Below are 16803 nucleotides of genomic sequence, written 5' to 3'. Positions count from 1 at the left end.
ACCCCATCATGGGGATTCAAGCCGCCGACCTTCTGATCAGCAAGTCCAAGAGGCTCAGTGGTTTAGACCACAGAACCACCTGTGTCCCGTATATTCATTACAACACGGTGACAACAGTTGGCACTGTGGAGTTTCATTTTTGCCAAGCGGGTTTCTCATGCAAGGTTTACAATGCGTTTAACTGAAACACTTCTTTGGTGTGTCTAGATCCAGCCCAGGTTTCATGTTTGAATATACATCTGAATATTATCTGTAGAGCTCCTAATTCAGCAAAACAATCCCCAAGCAGAAGCAGATTCTGCACATGCTTCAGTGGCTTTGAGTAATAGCCATCTCATAAATTTTGAGAAATTAGAATATGAAATAACACAAGAGAAATACAAATTTTTATTTGGATGTATCCACATATTGTTCACTTGTAGAAAATGCATCTGTAAATAGAGCCATACACTTCAACCCTGAGTATCCATTTAGTTTAATGGAGACAAATCAGCATTAAACATTATATTCCATTTTCTTCTTGCTGTGAGCGGTCTTCTTTTGTACTTTTTTATTATGAACTACAAACTTGTCCAGTAGAAAAATAATGTAAAAATAGTTATTTGGAAATCAATTTCCATCAGCTGATCTTACACTTTCAGAACGTGGATTGTCCTTCAGTATATTTTCTTAGAAACAATGAATTATTCGAAAACACATTTCAATACCATTAATTCAATGCTCATGTTCATTTTAAAAAATAGCAATCTTCCACTTCCTAGAGATCAAAACACAAGACAGTTACAAATAATTTCTTAATAAATTATGCAAAAAAAGTAGTTTTGTTTGTAATCGTGTGAAATGTGACTGCAGGACGAGGTTTTTCCTTGCTAGTTACTCTGGAATATTTGTTAAATAATGAAGAAATGGACGACCATGAACACAGCCTTTATGTTGATTTCCAAGTTGTGTCTCCATTTTGTGGATGGTGTCTTGTACATCTTCCTTGGATATATACAAAGGTAGCTGCCGACACAGTCTTACTGCTTCTCCCTATGGGAACAAAAATGTTTACATTTAGACATTAATCTGAGGCTACAATAAAATCCAATAAATTATATAGGGTGCAAACTTCTCCACTGAACATTTTTTACTACTATACTTTTTCATAGAAAATCATATTCCAATCTTCTTTGGCCAAGCAACTGAATTAGGTATCTTTGGTTTTTCCCAAATCTAATCCATGAAAGAAGAAATTTTGCCAACAAAATGTGGTGCAGCTCCCAAGCAACAGTTAACAATCATAAGAAGGGCTTAAGGAGTGGCTCATTCTTAACCACATTCTTTTTTTCCTTTTTGCTGCAGAAATAAGATCAGGCTGTTATTCAGTAACAAGCTCAGTGAGGCTTACTTTAGAACTAATTTGCCCTGCAGTCCAGTTTCCCAAATCCCAATGTGTAAGTAGGTTACTTTTCTGTGTGGAAAAGATCCTGCCATAAATTGAAGTACAGTGGTACCTCAGGTTAAGTACTTAATTCGTTCTGGAGGTCTGTTCTTAACCTGAAACTGTTCTTAACCTGAAGCACTACTTTAGCTAATGGGGCTTCCGGCTGCTGCTGCCGCGCCGCCACAGCATGATTTCTGTTCTCATCCTGAAGCAAAGTTCTTAACCCAAGGTTCTATTTCTGGATTAGCAGAGTCTGTAACCTGAAGCGTATGTAACCTGAAGCGTATGTAACCCGAGGTACCACTGTACAGATTCAGATAGGTGACCTACAGATATACTGCAGCTAAATTATTCTGCTCAGAAGTTGCCATTGAAGGAAAGAGGCTGGAATGGAATTTGATACATGAGCTGGCTCAAATTAAGAAAGGGACCTTTCTTCACTCTCCTCCCTTCCTTTAGCTCATATATTCCACATTCTGGAGACTCAAATGGCTCAGGGCAGTGGCTCCAAAACTTTCTCTTCCACAGAACACTTGAAAATTGCTGAGTGTCTCGATGACCACTTAAAGATTTTTCTGATTGCAATGCTCTATTTTAGAGGCCGTACGATTTCTAACTATATTTTTGTTGTTTCATTTCTTACGCGTTGCATTTTATTGTCTTACTGTTTCAATTCCACAGGATTCAAACTGTAAAACAATAAAATGCAATATATAATAAATAAAAATGGCCATTAAAAACACAGTTTTAAAATCTATATGGGTATCTGATGGGCCATCTTCCATCTTCCACCACAAATCCAGACATTTTGCAGACCACAGTTTGGGCACTCCTGGCTTAGCAACTACATGAATAGCTTTTTAGAAGTTGATACCAGATGGGTTTTCCCAGTAGTGATGTATGGAAGTGAGAGCTGGACCATAAAGAAGGCTGATCGCCGAAGAATTGATGCTTTTGAATTGTGGTGCTGGAGGAGACTCTTGAGAGTCCCGTGGACTGCAAGAAGATCAAACCTATCCATTCTTAAGGAAATCAGCCCTGAGTGCTCACTGGAAGGACAGATCCTGAAGCTGAGGCTCCAAGACTTTGGCCACCTCATGAGAAGAGAAGACTCCCTGGAAAAGACCCTGATGTTGGGAAAGATGGAGGGCACAAGGAGAAGGGGACGACAGAGGACGAGATGGTTGGACAGTGTTCTCAAAGCTACCAGCAGGAGCTTGCCAAACTGCGGGAGGCAGTGGAAGACAGGAGTGCCTGGCGTGCTCTAGTCCATGGGGTCACGAAGAGTCGGGCACGATTAAACAACAACCACCAGATGGGTGGTGGAGGAAAGCGATCTGGACTGGGGCACAGGAGTAGAGCTTTAAACACTCTGACCGCTTGTGCGTTCCAGATCAGGAAACCCAAATCTGCTACCTGCATTGGAAGAAGGGCACCCATTTGTGCCAATGGAACCTTTTATTGTAATGCAAATAGCAGTCATCCAAGGCCTGATCTGTATTGCGATTGCTTCTGGTATTAATTTCTCCCTTTAGGTAGCAATGCTTTAAGCATCAAGCTGTATCTTTTGATAAGACAGTGGCATTAAAAGCAGCATGCTAAAGAAGAGCTTGCAAACCATAAAGCAATACTTACCTCCAGGTAGTTCATGACTTTAAGAGGTCGACACTCATGAACTTCTTTTGCATTACAATCTACCACAGCACTCAGAATTTCTTTCAGATCAGGTATCCCATAGTACGGCAGGCAGTTTGCCATTCCTTCTATTTCCAGCCGATTTCCCATAGCTGAAACACCAAATAGTAAACAAATGAATAAACTGAACACAATGATACCTGGAGTTACCGAGTGTGTTTTAAATACTGTTTTGATTTACACAACAAAATATTCACACTGAAAATTGTTGTTGCAGCTGCAATCCTAGACACGCTAGGGGCTAAGCTCATCGAGACTTACTTTTGAGTAAACATGCAATTAAAGCTCACTTCCCCACAATACTGACCAAAACATCTTATTTGTACTTTAGCTGTTAAAACAATGAGAGGCTGTTAAAACATGAGTTTTAATCTAATCTAAGGCACAAGCAGAAGGTCTTCAGCACGTCTGGTGTAAGAGCAGGACAGCCCAAAGGCCTGTGCTGTAAAGTTGCAATTATAGATCCCCAGAGCTACACATTTTTAATTTTCTTAAAATGAAAAACACAACTTAAAATATTTCATTATTAGTTACTTGCACAGTGAGAGTGCTTCAGTTTATTCAAGTTCAACTTTGGAAAGCACTGGCTAAATGCTTATTTAAATTTTTGTTAGTGTTTCAATGTTTGAAACAAAGCTTTAATCCTATATATATATGTATGAGAGAAAAATGATGTTAGAATAATTTCATATGGTACCTAGCTCTTTTCTGTAGAATGCTTGATGCCTGTTTTGAAAATCCCCCCTCCTGGCATTTGGCCTCTAAAGTCTAATGTGCTAACAACATGGATTTGGTTTTTGCTTTATTTATTTGCCAACCTCTCTAATAAAGGAGTCATAGGTTCTCAAGGTAACATAAATCCCATTATGTTCAAAATGGTCCCAATTATCTTTTTTTTTTAAAGTAACACATCTACCATATAAACCTAATCCCAACCGCACCTTCAACATTTGACAGCTTGTACAGTTCTGCAGCCTAAAAGGTGTAAAATACATGAATACATTTTATCTTAAAAAAATTATCTTGCAGATATATCAGTAAAATATTTTGGAATGAAGAAGCCCAGTTGCACAAGTCAACACTGCTTGCACTACATTGGTTCATAATCAATCAATCACTTAATAAAACAACAACAAGAACAACAACAACAACATATTTATACCCTGCCCATCTGACTGAGTTTCCCCAGTCACTATGGGCAGCTTCCAATAGAATATTAATAATAGTAGTAGTAATAATGCGATCAAACATCAAGCATTAAAAACTTCCCTAATTCTCAAAATGCTCAAGTACTGAACTTTATTAACCTTCCAGATCCTGTGCTAAATTTAGATCACAATTAAACCTTCAATCTCTTAATGCCAGTCCTTTTACGTGTGTGTGTGTGTGTAGATAGACAGACAGACAGACAGACAGACAGATAGACAGATGATAGATATAGATAAGAATCACATAAAGGTAAAGGTACCCCTGCCCATACGGGCCAGTCTTGACAGACTCTAGGGTTGTGCACTCATCTAACTCTAGAGGCCGGGAGCCAGCGCTGTCCACAGACACTTCCGGGTCACATGGCCAGCGTGACGAAGCTGCTCTGGCGAGCCAGCACCAGCACAGCACATGGAAACACCGTTTACCTTCCCGCTATAAAGCGGTACCTATTTATCTACTTGCACTTAAGGGTGCTTTCGAACTGCTGGGTCCAGTCGTGGCCGACTCTGGGGTTTCAGCGCTCATCTCGCTTTATTGGCCGAGGGAGCCGGTGTACAGCTTCCAGGTCATGTGGCCAGCATGACTAAGCCGCTTCTGGCGAACCAGAGCAGCGCACGGAAACACCGTTTACCTTCCCGCCGGAGCGGTACCTATTTATCTACTTGCACTTTGACGTGCTTTCGAACTGCTAGGTTGGCAGGAGCAGGGACCGAGCAACGGGAGCTCACCCCGTCGCGGAGATTCGAACTGCCAACCTTCTGATCGGCAAGTCCTAGGCTCTGTGGTTTAACACACAGCGCCACCCGCCTCCCTAAAACTGCATATACGTTAACATAATTTCCCCCCTTGGAGTGGGACAAGCGCCAGTAGATAAATTGTGCTCTATACCGTATCCTGTTTTTCTGGGTATAAATCTTGGCACCCAAAAACAGGTTCCGCTCCCCAGAAATGCAAGAGAGTATTGATCAGAAACTATAAACTTTGATGCAGGGATAGACATTTGGGAAGTCAAGCTAAAGAGTTTTAAATCAAACACAAACTGTGTTTCTACAGCAAGACATGTAGTTGGGATTACAGAATGTGCTAATTGGAGACTTATTTATAAACTGAATTTAAAATCAGCCTGCATTCACCAGACTTGTGGGTGGTTAAGAAAGGAAAACACTCTTCTTGAAGGGAATTAGTTTTTCATCAAGACACAGTTCCAAGGTTCTATCTTTCCCCCACCCTTTTTCTTTTTAAAGACCTATCCTTTGAGATGCCCATATGTTACGGCAGATCTGTCAGCAGTCCTCTACATATGAGGCTGAAATGGTAACACATGAAGCTATAGCGTTTCTCAAAACTCACAGCAAATCTTTGCTTGGACCTAGCGAATTACCAGCTTAGCATCATATTGCAATTAAAGCTCACTTCCCCACAATACTGACCAAAACATCTTATTTGTACTTTAGCTGTTAAAACAATGAGAGGCTGTTAAAACATGAGTTTTAATCTAATCTAAGTCACAAGCAGAAGGTCTTCAGCACGTCTGGTGTAAGAGCAGGACAGCCCAAAGGCCTGGCTTGTGACAATGTCTGGCTTGCACTCTGGACAATGTCACTCTTCCACCAGTTTAGCAATCTAGGCAAAACCACACTAAGATGAGGGGAACTGAATATTATTGTACAGCAGTGAGGGTAAGAGCAGTTCAATAGTGGAACGGACTGTCATGGAAGGTGGTGGTCTCTTCTTCATTGGAGATTTTTAAGCAGAGGTTGGATGGCCATCTGTCCTGAATGCTCTAGTTGAGATACCTGAATAGCAGGAGGTTGGGTTAGATCAGGCATGGCCAAACTTGGCCCTCCAGCTGTTTTGGGACTACAACTCCCATCATCCCTAGCTAACAGGACCAGTGGTCAGGGATGGTGCAAATTGTAGTCCCAAAACAGCTGGAGGGCCAAGTTTAGCCATGCCTGGGTTAGATGAACCTTGGGGTACCTTCGAACTCTACAATTCTATGAGTGGTACAATCCATTTCTTGACTTTGTGAGGTAAGAAATACCTGTATACCTGAAGGAGCGTCTCCACGCCCATCATTCAGCCCAGACACTGAGGTCCAGCTCTGAGGACCTCCTGACGGTTCCCTCACTGTGAGAAGTGAACTTAGTGGGAATCGGGCAGAGGGCATTCTTGACAGGGGCTGTGGAATGCCCTCCCATCAGATATCAAGGTGATTAAAAAAACACTACACAAATTTTAGAAGACACCTGAAGACAGCCCTGTATCAAGAAGTTTTTAATGTTTCATGTTTTATTATGTGTTGAAAGCTACCCAAGGTGTCTGGGGCAACCCAGCCAGATGGGTGGGATATAAATAATAGAATTATTATTATTAAGAAAAAAGCTTTAAATGTGTAAACAAACAGAAATTACTTTTATTCACAAGCAAGGAAATTTTTACACAGGAAACTAATCACACATGGTCTATGTGGGCCTTACTTATTAGAGACTAGCAAAATATGTCAACACATTTGTGCCACTGGGAACGTAACATTATATTCTCTGAACATCTAAATGAGTGCATGAATTATGTGCTAAGCTCGGGTGTGTCACATGTCTCCTTCATACTGCATGACGTCTTCTTTTCTCCCTATTCTCTAATCCGCAGGATTACAGAGATGAATTTAAAAGGAGGCCGGCAAAATTTTGTGGAAAATGAGGGTTGTAGTCAATGCTAGCCCTTTTCAGAGTAGAACCACTGGAATTAATGGTCCTAAATTAGTCACACATTAATTTCAACGGGTCTACTCTTAGTAGGAATAGTACAGAATACAACCCTGAGAAATTAAATGATTTTGAGGGAATGAAAATGAGCAGGAAAAGGGTTGCTGGTCACCCAAGAGACCTGTTGATTTATTTCTTCAAGTCCTTGCAAACATTTGAAGACTCTGCTTCATGCTATGTGTACCTCTGTGAACAGTGGAAATAATCCAATCAATATTAAGTACTTAAATATTAAGTACATTTTAATATTTTAATGTTGTATTTTAATCTTGTTTTTAAGTTGTATTCATTCAACTTGTTTTTATTATTGCTTGTTAGCCGCCCTGAGCCCAGCCTTGGCTGGGGAGGGCGGGGTATAAATAAAATAATAATAATAATAATAATAATAATAATAATAATTAAAATCAGTGCTTTTTCTCAGCCAGAGCATAGTTCCAGCACCTCTCTAATGGGTGCCATTGCAGGCCAACGCTCCCCCTGCCCGCTTCTTGTCTTTATGTACTTCAGAGTAGCCCAAAATGAGCATTTCAAGTCAAAATGGAAGCTGGCTGGTGTGTGAGTCTACACTATTTTTTAAAATCTATGATTTGACCTAGCTACGAGCTGCTTGCGAGCTGTGATTGGTCAAGCTATGAGGCGGCACCAATTCGTATGTGCTTTTCAAGAGAGAGAGAGAGTCCATTCTTCCTCTTTAAAAGTGGGCTCAGGGCAGAACATTTGTGGTATGAAACGTTACAGGATTTTCGCAGTTCTGCGGGCACAACTGGTTGCATATTACATTATAAGCAAAAAATCATAATGAATGCTCAGTAAAAGGGAAGTCTGGAGGGGCCCATAGTGGATAATAGGGGCTGTTTTTTTCTAGACACAAATGTGGTAATGAAACACAAGTATTGTTATATACAGTACTATGAAAAAGAGGCAGGCAAGTAATGAGAGCTACAGGTACTGAATTAAATCAAAATATGAAGCCACACCATACCTGGTATTATCTTTATCTTAAATCCGTTTGCTGTAAGTCTTGTATCCGACAAGTAGGATGACCCATCAAATCTTATGCTTTCCTTGGGCATATTGCAAAGAACTTCTTTATAACGCGAATCACTAAAAAGACTGAAAATCAATCATTAATCCCTTTTATGAGACAGAATCAAATTTTAATAGTGTCCCACAATCAAAGCACACGTCGATGAAATTTTAGAACTGCTTTACAGTGGTACCTCGGGTTAAGTACTTAATTCGTTCCGGAGGTCCGTTCTTAACCTGAAACTGTTCTTAACCTGAAGCACCACTTTAGCTAATGGGGCCTCCTGCTGCTGCCACACCACCGGAGCACGATTTCTGTTCTCATCCTGAAGCAAAGTTCTTAACCCGAGGTAATATTTCTGGGTTAGCGGAGTCTGTAACCTGAAGCGTATCTAACCTGAAGCGTATGTAACCCGAGGTACCACTGTATTTCTAGGGATGCCAGCTCAGACAGCAACTACAAACACACATGCACAGTTAGAATACATCTTCCCAGCTATCCATTGTCCTGTGTTACCCCACAAGGAGAGAGCCACAGTAGCCGCTGTCCATTTTACATCACTGCAGTTGCAATCTTAATTTTTCTAGTTAAGTGACGTAGGGAAAACCATTGAGATACTTTTATTTTTGCCAACTGAAGCACATGTGGGGCTTTTCCATTGGGATTACAGCTGAGGAGAGAGGGCCGAAACCTCCCTTCCCCGCATGCAGTAATCCTGCTAGAATTCACCCCCTAATATTAAAAATAGTTAAATGCCGTCACATATAGTTGGGCCGAAGAGCAAAGGCCCACAGGAACAAAGGAAGTAACTGCACAGTTCTTTTCTCTCTGGCATCCAGTGTTTCCTGCTCTTTCCCCTCTCAAGACAAGAACAGACAATGCCAGAGAAAGCAAGGAAAGCAAAGGTTTCCTTGTTCCCTCTACTCAGTCAAAACATTATGGCGACCAGGCAACAGCAAGCCTTTCCTTGGAGAAAGCACAGCACAGCTAAAAGGTGATTCACAAAATGGTGGCCATAATGATGATGTCATATTTCATACCCCCACCACTGATATTTACTAAGACTGCCATATTTTGTTTGTATAGGTAGTAGGCTTTCAAAAAATCACCAGGGCGCTTTTGGCATTCAAGGGTAAATAAAATCTGGTCTAACTCTTGGACTACATGTGTCTTGTACTGGCTGTCTGAACCAGTAGTCTCTGTAGGTATCTATACATATCTTATACTTATCAAATCTCCTTAACTGAATTTGTTTGATACTGGAATATAATTATACCTCAATGCATACGACAATCATAGGGCCAATTCAGCTGTAATGTCAAGCTTTAATGTCCAGTACCCTGCCGTCTGGCTTCAACATTGATTCCTATTGTGTCTGAAACACAGGGCCATGGTTTGCTGTCAATTTACCAACCAGGGTTAAGCCACGGACTAAGGATGCGGGTGGCGCTGTGGTCTAAACCACTGAGCCTTGGGCTTGCCAATCGGAAGGTCGGCGGTTCGAATCCCCGTGACGGGGTGAGCTCCCATTGCTTGGTCCCTGCTCCTGCCAACCTAGCAGTTCGAAAGCACGTCAAAGTGCAAGTACATAAATAGGTACCACTCCGGGGGGAAGGTAAACGGCGTTTCCGTGCGCTGCTCTGGTTTGCCAGAAGCGGCTTAGTCATGCTGGCCACATGACCCAAAAAAACTGTCTGCGGACAAACACCAGCTCCCTCAGCCAGTAAAGCGAGATGAGCGCCGTAACCCCAGAGTCGTTCATGACTGAACTTAACTGTCAGGGGTCCTTTACCTTTTTAAGGACCCTGATGAGGGAAACAGTATTAAACCACGGTTTCCTATTTCAGTCATAACAGGGAAGAGACCAGGCTGGCAGTGTAGAAGCTGGTAAGCAGGCCTGAGCCGCATTTTGAGCTTAATAAAACCACGGTTTGGGAAGCTTCGAATGTAATGTCCAAAATAGGCCACAGGCACATTTAGAACAAGCAAAGTGAAGCTGGAGATCTTAGGATCTCTGTTAGATTGTAACTATGTAAGCTGGGTCTATACTGGATTTGGGAGGGAATGCAGGAAGGTGGAATCACTTTTATTACACAGTCGTAAAATAAAAAGTAAAATAAAACCAGTCATTTGCTTGTGGTATTTTATATGATCTGCTTTTGAAATGGCTTTCACCTTACCCATCAGTTAACATAATCGGGTTGTCCAGTTTCTTTATAGGAAGTTTATGGTTTTCAAGCAGTTTTTTAAACAGAAGGGCTTCTTCCACTCTGTACGGATTCAACATCATTATCTTTTTCTCAGAGGCAATTATCCACGCATCAGGAAAATTCGGAAGACGAATTAGGCAAGGATCATCCTTAACAGCCTCTTTCTGTTTAAGCACATGAAGTTTATGTCTGAATGAATCCACAGAGAAGGGCACTTGAACAATTTTTATGGCTTTGCAACTATTTGGTTTCTCCTCCATTTGAGAATGAAAAAGTTTATCAAGTTTCTGCTGATTAATTAGACAGTCTTTAAGTTTGGACTTATGTTTTCTCTCTCTCTCCCTTGTTGATCTTTGTATACTCTGATCTGCAGCTTTTCTGCTCTGCTTGTTGTATCGCTCCAAGTCTCTTTCAGCCTTTTCTTCATATCTTAACAAAGAGGGGAAGAAGGGGGAAGAGAAGGAACATATGAAAAACTAGCAATGTTTCAGTCATTATATATCCACCTATAAAATATGTTTTCTCTCAAAATTAATTGTTGGAAGAAAAATAAATGTCATTCTCCCATGCTATTTTATCATCTTAGTTAATATATTGTCTCTTATAAGTACCCCAATATTCAGCAGCCAGTTCTGTTTGTAGTAGTGCTTATCAACACATTACTTTACAGATCTTATGTTTGTATTGTTTACCGCTACTAATCCGGCAAGTAAAGGTAAAGGTAAAGGGACCCCTGACCATTAGGTCCAGTCGTGGACGACTCTGGGGTTGCGGCACTCATCTCGCTTTATTGGCCGAGGGAGCCAGCGTACAACTTCCGGGTCATGTGGGCAGCATGACTAAGCCGCTTTTGGCGAACCAGAGCAGTGCACGGAAACGCTGTTTACCTTCCCACCGGAGCGGTACCTATTTATCTACTTGCACTTTGACGTGCTATTGAACTGCTAGGTTGGCAGGAGCAGGGACTGAGCAACGGGAGCTCACCCCGTCGCGGGGATTCGAACCGCCGACCTTCTGATCGGCAAGTCCTAGGCTCTGTGGTTTAACCCACAGCGCCACCCGTGTCCTTTAATCCGGCAAGCATTAACGCCAAATGCAAAATATGATATACAAACTATATGCACTGTATATAAGATTATGGGAATTTATGAGCTGTACAGGCATTAAGCTGTTCCATACAGATTTGTGAATACATTTAATGGAAAACCGGGGGACGGAGGCAGCAACATCTAAGTTTATAAATCAGCAAGCAGTAGATAATTAGAATTAAATGATCTATGCAAGATGTTACACTTATCAAGCCAAAAGCATTTCCCATTCTGGTTTTGAAATTAATATGGATAAAACTTGTTTTTGAACATGAGTCACACACAGGATGGAAACTACAGTCCAGTTTTAGTGAGCAGAAGTGAAGTTTGCAAACTTACTTCTTTTTCTCTTCTTCATTCAGTGTTTCCCACATTTCTTCCAATTTCAGCATTAGTTCTTCCATGCTCACTTTGGTATTTTCAGCTAACAATCGTGGGCGATGGTCTTGAGTAAAAAAGTCAAATGCCGACATGGCTTTCTTTATTATCCGATTTTTTATTATGTCATAGGCTGTAATCTGTCCCAGTTTATCATTTACCACGTTTGTTTTTTTCAGACTTTGAATGCTACTTCCCTCTTGAAATGTTTGTTGGCCATCATCATTTCTTTTCCCTTGAGGCCTTGCACATTCCATTTCAGGGACCAAAATCCGAACAGGTTCAATGTTCTCTCCTCTGGTATTCTTAAATGCATTCCCCAAACTCCATTTGTCACCAGTTACTTCAGAAGAAGCTTTCAGGGTTGTGGTTCTCTCTATTGCTTCCTGGAAATGGTCATTTCTCAAATCACCATCAAGGCCATTTTTAGAATTTGTGTCCATTAAGGGATTGCCATCTAGGTTAAATATCACCTCAGACTTATTCTGTTGGTGCTCACGCAAAAATCTATCAGACGCAGCTGTCCCACAGCCAGATAGTTCATTTTTGGTAGAAAATCCTACAGCTGAATTATTATACAACATTTGATTCTCCAAACAAACCTCTGTGGGTTTTTCCGTTTCACTATTTTGTGCATTACTCAATGAAATCAAATGAGCGCATGCATGTGAATTGATGTTCCTGGGTTCAGCTTCATTTACAGACACATTCATTTGTTCTGCTTCATTAACAAAGATGTCTCCTGAAGCAGCACCTGACGAATCAGTTTCACAAGAAGCAGTCCCAGGTAGAGGTCCATAGAGTGAGGTCAAGACATTTTCAACAGCAAGACAGACAGACTCCTAAAGCAGAAAAATGGTAAGTTCATTATTGTGATAAATAACTTATGCTTGCTAGCTACAGCATAATTAAGTCAATTGAAAATGGATTCTGCTAAGCTTATTTTTAAACCCAAAGTTATGCATAGAAGCATTATTATTTTAAAAAAATCTAAACATATTTTAAACTGTAATTGTAGCAAAACAACATTATTAGACTGCTCATTTATATATAAATGGACATGCTGTACCTTATTATGCAGAAACACTTGAGATTTATCTGGTGTTAAATTGACATCCAAAGCAGATGGAGGAACAGCAATGTTGATAAAGAAAACAGGGTGTGAACGATTAGAATCCTTGTTTGACTTCAGGTTATAGTATTGTTGAACCAGCTAAAACCAAAAAGAATAGCATTTAAAATGTACTTTCCCATTAGAAATGAATGCAATACAAAACTTTAATATGATATATACTTATCTTCTATGTGTGCAAGTAGCAACATTTTATGTGCATGCAGAGCATGATTTTTTCTATAACATCTTGCGGGGAGTCCCCCATTAGTAGGAAGAAATCAGCTTTCAAAGAGTTGTGAAATTTTTGTAAAAAACCTTGTTACCAGAAATGTTGAAATGTTACCATAACACAACGGTATTGACCTACAATTTTTCTTTAAGCATTGTAAATGGATGTGAGAGTCAATAAAATTGGCTCATTACTATTCTACACTTACAAGAGTTAACTAATGCACTATTTAATTGTCCATTAGTAGTCTCTTGGCCTTGCCGATCAGAAGGTCAACGGTTCGAATCCCTGCAACAGGGTGAGCACCCGTTGCTCTGAACCCAGCTCCTGCCAACCTAGCAGTTCGAAAGCATGCCAGTGCAAGCATGCCGGCGCGGCGGGAAGATAAATAGCGTTTCCGTGCACTCTGGTTTCCGTCATGGTGTTCTGTTGCACCAGAAGCGGTTTAGTCCTGCTGGCCACATGACCCAGAAAGCTGTCTGTGGACAAACGCCAGCTCCCTTGGCCTGAAAGTGAGATGAGCGCTGCAACCCCATAGACGCCTTTGACTGGACTTAACCATCCAGGGGTCCTTTACCATTATCTTATTAAGAAAGATTGTATCTCTCTCAATTTTATGACATATAGAAGGCAATAATTCATGGCCAGGATCCAAAGAGCCATGCAACTAATTACACAAACTAGGACGCGGTGGTGCTGTGGTTTAAACCACTGAGCCTTGGGCTTGCCAATGAGAAGGTCGGCGGTTCAAATCCCCGCGACGGGGTGAGCTCCCATTGCTCAGTCACAGCTCTTCCCAACCTAGCAGTTTGAAAGCACGTCAAAGTGCAAGTAGATAAACAGGTACCGCTCTGGCGGGAAGGTAAACGGCGTTTCCGTGCACTGCTCTGGTTTCGCCAGAAGCAGCTTAGTCATGCTGGCCACATGACCCAGAAAAACTGTCTGCGGACAAATGTCGGCTCCCACAGCCAGTAAAGCGAGATGAGCGCTGCAACCCCAAAGTCGTTCACGACTAGACTTAACTGTCAGGGGTCCTTTACATTTAGAGTGGGATTTGGCATTGCCATCTCTATCTCATACTAACCAACTCTGAAACTGAAGGGAATTTCAAATGATGTGGCCTGCTTGACAAAATTAAAAACCCTGCTGGCGCAACCTAGCCATTGTATGCAGCTAATGAAGCTCTTTCAAACCTGGCAAATATTTTATAATCTGCTGGGACAAGGAGCTGAGAAAAACCGTACCTTTAGAATTTCCTTCTGGTGCACTGGTCGATTGTTTACAAAGATGAAGCTCCTTTCTGCACTTGAATGACTTGTCAAACAACCATCTGAACTGGGCTTTGGAAGAAAGCCGCTGAGAAACACCTAGAATTGCAATTAAACTGGCCATTAAAAACCACTGTTTCCCATGACAATCGGTTCACAAAAACTAGAAGGCTCAGATCAGAAAGAAGAAATGACTCCAGATTTTCATGGCATTTAGAAGTCTCCTGCTTCGCTTTCATTGAAATTAAATCAAGGCAGATGACGATGAATGAGATCAAGAGTGAGTGTGAGGCTGTCGACAGAGCACTAAATTTGGATGTTGAAAACCCAAGTTCAAATCTCATCCAGGTTTGAAGGTCACCGGGTAACCCTAGATGTCATTCATAACCTCACCAGGTGGTTCTCCCTCCCCTGGTCAGCACTTACCAGACACTGAAGTTAACCATGAATTCATCTCTAACTGAGATTTAATTCTGAACTAGGGTAGATTTCTGGAGTTAAGCCTGAATTTGAAAAGCTGCTGGAGGCTCAAAGCCCCCACAGTAGCTCTTCTTGTCCTAAGGGCCTTCTACAAAAATGTTCTTTTGCACCCCACCTCCCAGTAATTTTTCTGCTGCTCTGCCTAATGGGGCGTTTTGAAGAACAGCCCTGCTAAGATAATTCAAGAAACAATCAAGTTCTTCTCAACTGAGGGAGGGAGGGACTCGGATAATTTCCAAGCTAATCCAAGGCAGTTGAGAGAGATGTCACCCACCTCCACTAATGTTAAAAAGAAGCAATGAAGAAATCTTAAAAGATACAGAGCAAACCAACCACAAGCCAATCAGAATCACGAAAGCACTGCATGTGCAGCACTTAAGTATTTTTACATCCTTTTTATAGGAATAATATCTTTACCTCATTCCTAATTACAGTTACTTGGAAGGTAGCCATATTGATTTCATGTGAATGTACAGTGGTACCTTGGTTTTCGAACGTAATCTGTTCCAGAAGTACATTCGAGTTCTGAAACGTTCAAAAGCCGAAAACTCAATAGCCGACAGCTAGGCCTCAGGATCTTGCGCTCAGCAGAAGCCGCGTGGCATGTTCGACTTCTGAGGCGCGTTCAAAAACTGAAGCATTTACTTCCAGGTTTACGGCATTCAAAAACCGAAATGTTTGTCAACGGAGACATTAAAAAACCGAGGTACCCCTGTACTGTCATGGAAATCTAGTTAGGATTATAGCCTAAGAAGTGCGAACTTCGTTCCCCTTTTATGTGATGCTAGAAATTCACTGTGTGAACCAGTGACAAACAGGTAAACTCCAAAGCCATTCCTATGATATACCCATTGATGGTCCAAGCATAAAAAGTTCTTTAGATATAAACTACACCTTACTGAGAGAAAAATTAAGCGTGTTTTTTGTTGTTGAAACAAAACACATGCAGACGGAAAGGAATGGAATTTAACACAATAGCAACCCAAAATAGAAGCACGGTGCTCGATTTTATATCCTTATTTAAAAAGTGAAGAACTCATGCTGGTTCAACTGATGAAATAACAGGTGGGGGAAACATATAGATAATTAGAAACTTACCTCAGGATCTTCACTATGGTGTTGAAAAGGTACCATGCCGCTCATAACGGCAGTTCCCACTACTGCCATGAAAGCCATTTTGTGATCGGACACCCTGGTCTTCTGCCACATAACTGTCTGAAACAATATAGCATAGACTTCGTGTCAAAATTTTGACATTAGCTTTAGATTTATTCAACAGGGACATGACATGAACACAGATATTTGTGCACAACGCTACACTTCAAACAGTGCGTTTAACATTCTGTTCCTAGACACCAATGTGAACCCATTATTTTCTTATGATTTAGTATCTAATACAGAACACTTTCTTCTTTTGTACACAATGAGCTATGCTGAAGCAACTGGGCTGTCTATCTGAGTGCAGGGGGCACGACTGGCTGAGCTGCCTGTCTTCCAGATTGAGGATTTGGGCTTTATTTTTAACCACTGTGAAATATGAAAATGCAGGATTCTACCACTGATACCTGCTTCTTCACTCACAAAGCCCAACAACGCAATTAACAGACTTAAGGGAAAGTTGCAAAACAGGTTAATAAATAGGCTCACTGGTGCATATGGGATACATGTATGTATGTATGTATGTATGTATGTAAGTAGGAAGTTATTGGTTATCTTTATAAAACCTTTCCCCAAAAAGTATAAAATAACTAAAGCAGCAGTTAGCAAAGACACAGGAGCATTAGAATCCATTCTTCCTTTAAGTGTTCATTATAATCCTAGGGAAGCGGGTGACGCTGTGGTCTAAACCACTGAGCCTCTTGGGCTTGCTGATCGGAAGATTGGCAGTTCAAATTGTCGTGATGGGGTGAGCTC

General features: G+C 41.1%; 1 protein-coding gene across 2 annotated transcripts in view; it reads right to left on the bottom strand.

The window, feature by feature from the left end:
* Positions 1-369: 369 nt before the first annotated feature.
* Positions 370-16803, bottom strand: part of PMS1 (PMS1 homolog 1, mismatch repair system component) — a 54330-nt gene continuing 37896 nt past the window's right edge. For both annotated transcript variants that reach the window (XM_053360290.1, XM_053360298.1), the window contains exons 6-13: positions 15988-16104; positions 14386-14508; positions 12868-13011; positions 11760-12640; positions 10303-10761; positions 8078-8208; positions 3062-3213; positions 370-1032 (exon numbers count right to left, since the gene is read on the bottom strand). In XM_053360290.1, the coding sequence (XP_053216265.1) occupies positions 874-1032; positions 3062-3213; positions 8078-8208; positions 10303-10761; positions 11760-12640; positions 12868-13011; positions 14386-14508; positions 15988-16104 (2166 nt within the window). In that variant the 3' untranslated portion in view covers positions 370-873. The remainder of the gene's footprint in view (positions 1033-3061; positions 3214-8077; positions 8209-10302; positions 10762-11759; positions 12641-12867; positions 13012-14385; positions 14509-15987; positions 16105-16803) is intronic.

The sequence above is a fragment of the Podarcis raffonei genome, chromosome 1 (genome assembly GCF_027172205.1).
Source record: "Podarcis raffonei isolate rPodRaf1 chromosome 1, rPodRaf1.pri, whole genome shotgun sequence".
Classification (NCBI taxonomy): domain Eukaryota; kingdom Metazoa; phylum Chordata; class Lepidosauria; order Squamata; family Lacertidae; genus Podarcis; species Podarcis raffonei.
The sequence above is the reverse complement of the archived record's forward strand: the minus strand, read 5'-3'. Positions and strand labels throughout refer to the sequence as shown.